Genomic DNA, 11,421 nt, shown 5'->3' with positions numbered 1-11,421 from the left:
ATGGAGAGAAATCTCAACACGTGAAGGGGTTGTACCCAAGGTCAGGGAAATGTGGGCAGCTATAGGATCTTTTGGGTGTTGGACCAGGCCCAAAAGATATGTTTCAAATACTTTTGAGGCATTTGACTGAGTTTTGGTGAGATGTCTCCTAAGTGGAATCTTGAATCTTGAATCAGCCAATAAAGATTGGGGGATGGGCACAGTGGGAAGAGGGAAGAGTGTAAACAAAGCGTGAGAGTGATTAGTGTGTTTGGGAAGCAGAAACTAGTTGAGTACGGCTGGATCATGGAAACCACTTAGAGGGTCATAAGTGATGAGCCTGAAGAAATACACGGCTGGATCAATATATGAAGTGCATCCTCTATGTGATAGCAAAAACATTCCCATTTTTGTCTGAAAGCAACTGGAGAGTCACTAAGGAACTTTCCAAGAATTACTATCTCTTATTTCCACAAATAAAGTTGAAGAAACTGTGCTGATCAAAGGACTATAGCCAATGGATCACCCAAATATTAAACTTTGAAACTTTTTCTGACGTGAGGTTATCCCTCACATTTCCTTTAGGGAGGAAGGAAATCTTCATGCAGTGAGTTCCTCATTAAACAGAGATCTGGAACCCACAAGGGAGAGACTATCTATGTTTATTGACAAAGGACCTAAGAGCGACATGGGTAGTGACATTCAAATATTTCATCAGGTGAGTGAGAATTAGGGGTGGGGCTGCATTTTTTTTTAATTTAAATTTTTGGTAGTTAACAAACAGTTCAACACTGGTTTCTGGGACTGCATTTTGATTCTGAGAGACTTTCACAAAAAAACAAACACAAAAAGCATGGAGGACATTAGAAGAAGGAAGGGAAAAATGTAGGGGGGAGAAATCAGAGAGGGAGACAAACCATGGGAGACTATGGGCTCTGGGAAACAAACTGAAGGTTTTAGAGGGGAGGGGAGTGGGGGGATGGGTTAGCCAGTGATGGGTATTAAGGAGGGCACATATTGCATGGAGCACTGGCTGTTACACACAAACAATGAATCATGGAACAGTACATCAAAAACGAATGATGTACTGTATGGTGACTAACGTAACATAATAAAAATTAAAAAAAAAAGAACAACAAAAAACTTTGATGGAAATGTGTGCTTTCACATTTCAAGATTACTTTGTATTAACAGAAGTTATTTTATGAGTCATTTGCAGGGAAGTCTGATTTACTAACTTCTTTTGGTCTCTTGTCTGATAGCATAATCATCTTCATTATTCGTAGTGCCATTATATAAGACTTCAATACCTCTCAGTGCTTTTAGTCATGCTGGGGAAAAATATCACTCTGGTCAGTGAATTCATCCTGGTGGGCTTCCCCACTGCCCCATGGCTACAAGTCCTGCTCTTCTTCTTCTTCCTTGTGGTCTACCTGCTGGTGGTGGTAGAGAATCTTATCATCATGCTCACTGTTTGGATCACTGGCTCCCTCCATAAGCCCATGTACTATTTTCTGAGTAGCTTGTCCTTTCTGGAGGTCTGGTATGTCTCCGTCACAGTCCCCAAGATGCTGGATGGATTCCTCCTACAGAGACGGCACATCTCCTTCACAGGTTGCATGACCCAACTCTACTTCTTTATCTCACTTGCCTGCACAGAGTGTGTGCTTCTGGCCGCCATGGCCTATGACCGCTATGTGGCTATCTGCCACCCTCTCCAATACCCAGTCATTATGACCACAGGTTATTGTGTACAGCTGGTGGCTTTCTCCTATGTGAGTGGTTTCATGGTCTCTGTCATCAAGGTTTATTTCATTTCACATGTTGCCTTTTGTGGTTCCAATGTCATGAACCACTTTTTCTGTGACATCTCACCAATCCTCAAGCTGGCTTGCAAAGACATGTCCACAGCTGAGCTAGTGGACTTTGCTTTGGCTATTGTCATTCTTGTCTTCCCACTCATCACCACTGTCCTTTCCTATGTCTACATTGTCTCCACCATTCTGCGGATACCTTCCACCCAGGGAAGGAAGAAAGCCTTCTCCACCTGTGCATCACACCTCACTGTAGTCATAATTTATTATACAGCCATGATTTTTATGTATGTTCGGCCCAGAGCTATTACATCATTTAATTCCAACAAACTAATCTCAGCTGTGTATGCAGTCCTCACACCCATGCTAAATCCATTCATCTACTGCCTTAGGAACCAGGAAGTCAAAAATGCTATCAAAAAGACCATGGGTGTTGGACAGTGCCTCCTGCTCAGCTAAGCCCTGCTACCTTGAGGACGAGACAGTGTCTCGGCAAGGATGTCATTCCTGTGACACTTCATGGTTCTGCTTACTAGTGTTATTCTATAAATCTACATTCTTAAAGAAATCACAGCATGGGAAGAGAGAAAAAATTAAAGCTAGAAACAGGACACATTATGTATTTCTTTAATCTTGAATTAGTTTTAATACACACTGTATATATTTAAAAATTACTTTGACATGCAGAGAAATAATAATAAATATTTGACATATATAAATTTTAGGTGTTATTAGCACTTTACATATAATAACTATCTTATTCTCATAACACCTTTATGAGTTAGTTATGACTACTTGCCTGATCTTATGGATCAGGAAACTGAAACATACACGGAGAGGTTAAATAAGTTGTTCAACATTGCATAGTGAATAAATATCAAAACCATTATCTGAACCTGTGGAGTCTAGTTCCACAATCCACTGTATTGGATTCTCTCTCTATATAAGAGTCTGTGATAGTAGCTCTAGGGGCACATTAGTTAAAAAACATTAATTCCTGGAAGGAATAAGCAATCCAGTCAGTAAGATATGTGTAAATGTGAGGATAAGTGATAACGGTATGGTAGTGGTGGTGGTAGTAGGGATGGTGGTTATAATGATGTTTATGATTGCATTGGGTTAGTGATGACAAACTTCCACTGATACTAATAATATTGTTGAGCATTTCACAATTTTTTTTCCAATTGTTGCCTCCTTCCAGAACTATAATAGCTCATTTCTCATTCTAGGGATGGGAACAACAGTTTCATGAGAGATGAAATAATTTGTATTACTGCAAATTTTGCAGTTGTTATATGTCTCTTGAGAAATTGTTTTTTGGGCTCTTGAATTCTTGTGGCCTTCCATGCTGTAATAAGACTATTATCAGCAAACAGGAGCGCCTGAGTGGCACAGCGGTTGGGTGTCTGCCTTCGGCTCAGGGCGTGATCCCGGCGTGATGGGATCGAGCCCCACATCAGGCTCTTCTGCTATGAGCCTGCTTCTTCCTCTCCCACTCCCCCTGCTTGTGTTCCCTCTCTCGCTGGCTGTCTCTATCTCTGTCAAATAAATAAATAAAATCTTTAAAAAAAAAGACTATTATCAGCAAACAAATGGAATACCATTACATCAATATCTGTTTGAGCTGAAAGCCTCAATTTATCAATATAAAATATGTCCTACACATAAGTAATGTGAAAAAATGAATACAAAATTTTCCAAGACAAATGAGATTGGTAGATTGAGGGATCTGCTGATTAGAAAAAGAAGCATACCAGGGAGAATTCTACAGAGTTGAAACTAAAATTGAGAAAAAACAGAAACTAAAATATTAAAAAAAAAATCAGAAAGAGCTACCTTGCCTCTCTATATCCTATCCATTTTATTTTATTTTTTAAATTTAAAATAATTTTTTTAAAGATTTTATGTATTTATTTGACAGAGAGAGACAGCCAGCGAGAGAGGGAACACAAGCAGGGGGAGTGGGAGAGGAAGAAGCAGGCTCCTAGCAGAGAAGCCTGATGTGGGGCTCGACCCCAGAACGCTGGGATCATGCCCTGAGCCGAAGGCAGACACTTAACGACTGCACCACTCAGGTGCCCCATATCCTATCCATTTTAAGTAGGAGTCTAAAATTGGTCTCCTGAATGTTGAATGCTATTCAACATTTGTGGACTAATTTTTCTTATATGTATATTGCTCTTATAATGTTACTTTACCACTTCAGAATTCTCAATTTGAGTTAAATAGTACCTACTCATTCTATTTATTATTACTTTAGAATCACTCTAGCATTCATGAACCTCATTAATATCTAATCTTTTCCCCACCTACACCAACCCCACTTTTTTACCGATATCCATTTTGATGATATTAGTCACCTGAATATACTCAATACTTACAATATACTAAGTCTTATCTTGCTTAACTTCACTCATTCATTTATTTACTCATTCATTCAGTATTTTTTGTGCCCCTATTCTTTGGACTATTATAGCCCATGAGAATATACTGGTCAACAACAACAACAAAAATAGACACAGATTCTTCCTTCAAACAGTTCAGAGATTAGTAGGGAAGATAAAGGCACAGTTACCTTCAGTGTTAGAACAGTGGTGATGCAAGTACAGGGAAAATGTTCCAGCAGAGGTAACATCTAGGCTAACACTTGAAGGAATTAGATGAAAAAATGGTGGACAGTAGTGAAGGTCATGTGTTGCAGAGGTAGGAAAGGCTGATGGCAAGAGAAATAGCGGCACACTCAAAGATCTGAAAGATGATTAGCACAAAGTGACATGAGGGACAAAGGGGTCACATGAGAAAAAAGATTCATGTTTACCTATACAGATCTTACCAATTTGTGGAATTTCTTACTATATAGGTTTATAAACATATAACAAGTTCTACAGAGGCATTTTCAGTTTCTGCATGTACTAGATCTTTAGCTTGTAGCACTTCTACCACATGAATGGTAGCCACAGAGAGTGAAGCAGGAACAAGGCCTCAACTACAGTAACTTTTCATTCTGATTGATAGATGCCAGTTTGTGTTTGGCTCCTCATTAGATTGTGAGTTCCTCTAGGGCAGAAACTAACCTTATTCATCCTCGAGTCTACAATACCAGCCACAGTCCTTGGCACAGTAGGCAACTGCGCTGGTTATTCTCTATCCCCTTGCCCCCCAGTTATCTATTTTTTGCACTCCTTTAACACTGAGGGGATGGGAGGAGTTGGTTCTGTTGACTGTACACCCTGTTTCTGTTGGCTTCTGGCTTCCAATTTGGTTGAGTGAATAGGAGGCACCAGCAGGAAGTTGAAGGATGCCAGGCAAGAGATGGCAAGGGATTCATTTCTGCTTTCCTGGGTGGGTGACTGGCCACAAATACAGCTCCTGCAACAAGGGTGCCCCCTTGGAGGCTGCAGCCATCGCTGGGTTTCTGCACTGCTAATCCTGATTTGGCTCAGCATCCTTTGTTGGTTGTCATTATCTTGCCCAGCTTCAGTGAATTAGTCATGACATTTAATTCTACTCAAAAATGTCAGGAAACATTGTTTTCTGCTTCTTACTGGAATCCTGACTGATAAGACACTTGATAAATATTAGTCAAATTGAAATAAATCTCAGTGGGAATGCTTGGAATAAGTATACCACTCTAAAAAAGTCACATGTATTTAGATTTTGAAATCAATAACATAACACAGGCAAACCTCATTTTCTACTTAAGTATGATATATGACAGAACTTGAATTAAAATATAAAACCATTTGTTCCCACTTAGTTTTTCAAGTATTTCTCCATAATACTTTCTACTTTTCTTCCATTCACATGATGTTACTGCCAAACTGAATTGATTCTGAGAGTTCTGAGTAACACATTCAGCAAATTTAAACTCGGGTATTGAATATATCATGCCCAGCTTTTCTGCCATTTATTGTAAGTGTGTGTATGCCTTTAGGAAACACTTAGTTCCTCTCAGAATAAGCATAAGTTACTTTACTGCACAGAACTAATCCCTTACTCTTTCCTTCTTAGGTTGCACTTCTTTTCTTATCACAGTAAGTCAGACCATATTTTAGGATCTATAAAAGAATTTCCCCCAATATATTTTTCTAGGTGCTTCTAATTCATTCACTCAGGTTTACCAATAAATAACATAACCAGGCTTTTAAAACAGCCTCACTGGCAACTGGGTACCTGGGAAAATAATTGGGAGGCAAATATTTTGCTTCAGACTCTGACATTACCAGTTGTTAGCTTTGACTATTCCTTAGGTTATTAGAACTTTGATTTCCTTGAGCTTCAGTTTCCTCATTTATGAAATGTGGGTCATAATATCTACCTTCAAAGGTTGGCATGAAAATTAAATAAAAATGAATATATGTGATGAAGAAATAAAATCATATGATCATCTCAATAGATGCAGAAAAAGCATTTGACAAAATTCAACACCGATTCATGATAAAAACTCTCAACAAAGTAGGTTTAGAGGGAACATAACTCAACGTATTAAAAGCCATATATGAAAAACCCACAGCTAACATCATATTCATTGGTGAAAAACTGAGAGCTTTTTGTCTAAAATTAGAAATAAGACAAGGATGTCCACTCTCACACTTTTATTCAATATAATACTGGAAGTCATAGCTGCAGCAATCAGACAAGTGAGAGGCATCTATATTGGTAAATAAGAAGTTAAGCTGTCACTATTTGCAGATGACATGATATTATACATAGAAAATCCTAAAGACTCCACCAAAAAACTACTATAAGTAATACATGAATTCAATAAAATTGCAGGACACAAAATTAATACCCAGTAAATCAGTAGCATTTCTGTGCACAAATAATAAATTATCAGAAAGAGAAATTAAGAAAACAATTCTATTTACTATTGCACCAGAAAGAATAACATACCTAGCAATAAACTTAACCAAGGAGGTGAAAAACTTGTACACCTAAAACTATAAAACATTGATGAAAGAAATTGAAGATGACACAAACAAATGGAAAGATATTCCATGCTCATGAATTGGAAGAATTAATATTGTTAAAATGTCCATACTATCAAAAGCAACCAACAGATTCAGTGCAAAACCTAACAAAATACTAACAGCATTTTTCACAAAACTTTTAGAGCAAATAATCCTAAAATTTTTATGGAACCACAGAAGACCTCAAATAGCCAATGCAATCTTGAGAAAGAAAAACAAAGCTGGAGTTATCACTATTGCCTATCGCAGATTTCAAGATAGACTACAAAGCTGTAGTAATAAAAACAGTGTGGTACTGCACAAAAATAGATCAATGGAACAGAATAAAGAGTCCAGAAATAAACCCACATTTATATGTTAATTTATGACAAAGGAGGCAAGAATATATAATTGGGAAAAGACAGTCTCTTGAAAAACTGTACGGCTACATGCAAAAGAATGAAACTGAACCACTTTCTTACAGCATATATACAAAAATAAGCTCAAAATGGATTAAAGACCTAAATGTGAAGATTGAAACCATACACTCATAGAAAACATAGGTGGTAATTTCTTTAACATTAGCCATAGAAACATTTTTCTGTATGTCTCCTCAGGCAAGGGAAACAGAAGCAAAATTAAACTCTTGGGACTACACCAAAATAAAAAGAGTTTGCACAATGAAGGAAATCGTCAACAAAACAAAATGGCAACCTACTGAATGGAAGAAGATATTTGCAAATAATATATCCAATAAAAGGCTAATATCCAAAATACATAAAGAACTTATACAACTCAACACCAAAACAAAACCCCAGCCATTTGATTAAAAGATGGGCAGAAGACTTGGGGGGCATCTGGGTGACACAGTTCGTTGAGTGTCCGTTGTTGGTTTCAGCTCAGGTCATGATCTCAGGGTTGTGGGATTGAGCCTCATGTGGGGCTCCACGCTTAGCATGGAGTCTGCTTGGGATTCTTTCTCCCTCTCCTCTGCCCCTCTCCACTGTGTTCTGCTCTCTCTTGCTCTCTCTCAAATCGATCAATCAATAAATAAATCTTAGGGGGAAAAATAGGCAGAAGACCTGAACAGACATCTTCCCAATGAAGACATACAGATGGCCAATAGACACAGGAGAAGATGCTCAACATCACTAATCATCAGAGAAATGCAAATCAAAACCACAATGAGATATCACCTTACACTTGTCTAAATGGCTAAAATGAAAAAGACAAGAAATAACAAGTGCTGGTGAGGATGTGGAGAAAAAGGAACCCTCATGCACTGCTGGTGGGAATGTAAATTGGTATGGCCGCTGTGGAAAACAGTATGGAGGTTCCTCAAAAAATTTTAAAAATGATCCAATAATTCCACTACTGGGTATTTACTAAAAGGAAACAAAAACAGTAATTCAAAAAGATATGTGCATCCCTATGTTTATTGCAGTATTATTTCTCATAGACATGATATGGAACCAACTGAATTGTCCATCAATAGATGAATAGATAAAGATGTGGTATAGATATACAATGGAATGATACTCAGCCATAAAAAAGAATGAGATTATGCCATTTACAACATGGATGGGTATTACGCTAACTGAAATAAGTCAGTCGGAGAAAGACAAATACCATATGATTTCATTCATATGTGGAATCTAAGTAACAAAACAAATAAATAAACAAGCAAACAAAAAGCAGAATCAGACCTGTAAATACAGAGAACCAACTGATTGTTGCCAGAGGGGAGGGGAGTAGGGGTGAAATGGATCAAGGGGAATGGTAGATACAGGCTTCCAGTAATGGAATGGTGACAGATGTTAGCTACACTTGCGGTGACCATAACATAACCTATGAACTTGTTGAACCACTATGTTGCATACCTGAAACTAATATAACATTGTGTGTCAACTATACTCAAATAAAAAAAAATTGTAATGGATATACGTGAAACATCTGGCATGGTGTTTGACATATTATTCTAAATTTTTCATCAAAATATAAGATAAACAGGATTGATCATAGTATCTTTAAAACTTGGGCTGCAGTCCTAAGTCCTCCATGAAGCTTTCCTCATTTTTTCCAACTTCCAGCTTTTGGTTATTTATCCCCACACTATTAGAAAGAAATGATCTCTAGCTGTATTTAACTCCTATTTAGTGTGACCATATCTTGGTTATAACATTGTTCCAGACTCTGTCTTATTCTGATAATGATTCAAATATACATATTATTTCTCATACTAGATTATAAGTTTCTTATATCATAGACATTTCTGTATGACTCACAATTACTAAAAATTATTTCTATTTATTATCTATTCAATAGTCAATAGATATTTGATGAGTAAATCCCTGTGTGAATGTATGTCTACTCTCAGTCAAAAGCTAGAGTGCCCACACCTTCCAAATCTTCTGGCATAGCTCTAATTTTTACATACCCTATTCTTTCAAACTCTTCCAATTTTTAGACTGAGGTAAATATCATGTGTTAGTTCTTCATATCCATTTCAATACTTTCTAACAAGCTGAGGCTGGAAAACCTAAACCTACAGTTCTCAGATTTCGTTCATCTTTAGGTTCCTCTCCAATGTGCTTATATGGGACTCTGCTTCACACATAAGTCATATGCAGAGGGAGGGAGGATGTGGGACATTGATTTATCTGATATAAATTATGGCCAGTTTTGGAGCCAGTTGATTCTGGTCCATCAGCCCTGAAGAGGAAGCAGCAGCAGTAGCAGCAGCAACTCTTTCTACAGTGATTGAGATGAGGGGATTCTGGAGGTTGAATGTTGTTCCTGGGGTTCAGCCTAAAGCCCCAATGCCAGCTCTCTCCATGATTTTAAAGAATCAAATTCTCTTTCTACCTAAACTAACTAAGGTGAATTCCGTTACCTATAACAGAACACTGATGACACAATCACCCTGGGAAAATTGTTATTTATTAGTTAGTCTCAGTTTTCTGTTAAGAGTTGCTCTTGCTCTTATGTACTCACGGATGTCCTTAAGTCCCTACTGATGGTAGTCCTTGAATTTTTTAAATAGAGATGAACTTAGTCATTTGATTGACGAAGGTGTTTCAGGGTAAAGGAATTAAAGTTTAGAATAATTCAAAGGTTTCTGGCATGAGAGCTTGAATGGATAGTTTAATTACTTTCTAAGGTATCTGGAATTATCCTAGAATTCCAGTGTTTCAGCTACTGATAATCAAATCAACCAAGTCAGTAAACTTTATGAATATTGACAGAAGCAGAGTTCCTTATAAGCATAAACGGAAAAATATCACGTAAGCCCTCACATTAGATGAATGATGAAAATATTCACATAAATATAGTAATAACTATTTTCTTGTTGAATTTCATAATCACTTCACCTAAATTTATTTTTAATAAAGGATATTCACCTTTTGAATATTCACTAATTGAATGGATAAATTGATATATTTTTATATAAATTAACATAGATTATAACTATGTGTTTGTATAAAAAAATCCACACATAAAAAATTATCTCTGTTCTTGTTTATGAATTTTAGTCCAGAAAATATGTTCACTTTAATGCTATATAGATGGCACCAAAATTCTACTTACGTTTGATGGTCTTACTTCTAATCAAAAGTATTTAACAGGAAACTAAGAAAATTTTCAAATATTGGACAATAGCCTTCAGCTGCTGCTACCACACATGCCGTTTTCAAAGAGAGATGCATGCAAAAGGAATATTGTAGGCAAAGACACATTCTGTTGCATGTTAGATTATGTGTCCTCAGTCTCTTAATTGGTCAGCAGGCCTGGACCAGATCTGAGACACAAGGTCATTTCTTGTTCTGATCTAACTCCTAGACTTTAAAAGTCTGAGCAGCCTCTTTGTACTTTCCCCCAGACCCACCCACAGTCTAAACACAGCCCTCAAGGTCTTAACATTTTGGTGGTTAAAGGAGACATTAAAAGATTAAATGAGCAAAGAGAAGCTTTCAATCTTAAGGTTTAGAGCAGAGATGCCATCAGCTGCCTGTTTCACATGCCCTTTGCCTTGCCTCCTGCCCTCCTTTGCTTGGAATCCCTGCTTTTTTTCTTCTTGGGTCTCTAGAAATGGATATTCCTCCTTCTAAAACCGCTTCCTCAGGTTATTCTCAATAACTATTCACATGAAACACAGAAGAGAAGAGTAATGTAAAACATTCCAAAAGGAAGAGCCAAGATAAGAGAAGTTTCCTTAAAAGATAAGAGACAAAACTGGCAACTTCTAAATTTGCTTCACCCCCCAAAGCTTGATCCTTAACTCTATGTACAGTTGTTTGTCTTTGATGCTTAGGAGTACTCTTCTCTTGAGTGAAGGGAATAGAGAGAAAGTTGTGCTTCTCCCTAGAGTTTAGCTTGTACTATTAACACTGTTCAATCATCTTTTCTGTATTTTTAGCCTCTCACCAGCACTGCTTTGAGTAATAATAATGCCTGAAAGTCCTACATCATGAGTAATAGTTACCTCCCAGACAACCAGAGACAGAAAAGAAAATCAAGGCTTGGAATCAGGATTAGGATCAATCCCAGGCTGATTTGCTATGAAACTGTTGCTGTTCTCTGTTTCTCCATCTGATAATCATCTAGCATCTTCTCTGTTTGTTGACCTTTGGAGATCACTAGGGAAATTTCTCTAATTTCTTTGTCACTGTTGTTCTTGA

The 11,421-nt window shown here is 37.3% G+C and overlaps 1 protein-coding gene across 1 annotated transcript; it reads left to right on the top strand.

The window, feature by feature from the left end:
- Positions 1–1,307: 1,307 nt before the first annotated feature.
- LOC103681430 (olfactory receptor 6-like) lies at positions 1,308–2,252 on the top strand. The gene has a single exon (XM_008710993.2). It carries the CDS (start codon positions 1,308–1,310, stop codon positions 2,250–2,252), a length of 945 nt encoding a protein of 314 aa, XP_008709215.1.
- The last annotated feature ends 9,169 nt before the right edge of the window (positions 2,253–11,421 follow it).

This window comes from Ursus maritimus, unplaced genomic scaffold, assembly GCF_017311325.1.
Source record: "Ursus maritimus isolate PB19 unplaced genomic scaffold, ASM1731132v1 scaffold_16, whole genome shotgun sequence".
Taxonomy (NCBI): domain Eukaryota; kingdom Metazoa; phylum Chordata; class Mammalia; order Carnivora; family Ursidae; genus Ursus; species Ursus maritimus.
The sequence above is the reverse complement of the archived record's forward strand: the minus strand, read 5'-3'. Positions and strand labels throughout refer to the sequence as shown.

Excerpts from the sequence above, each read along its gene's own strand:
- LOC103681430 (XM_008710993.2), top strand. The coding sequence starts at position 1,308 with ATGCTGGGGAAAAATATCACTCTGGTCAGTGAATTCATCCTGGTGGGC.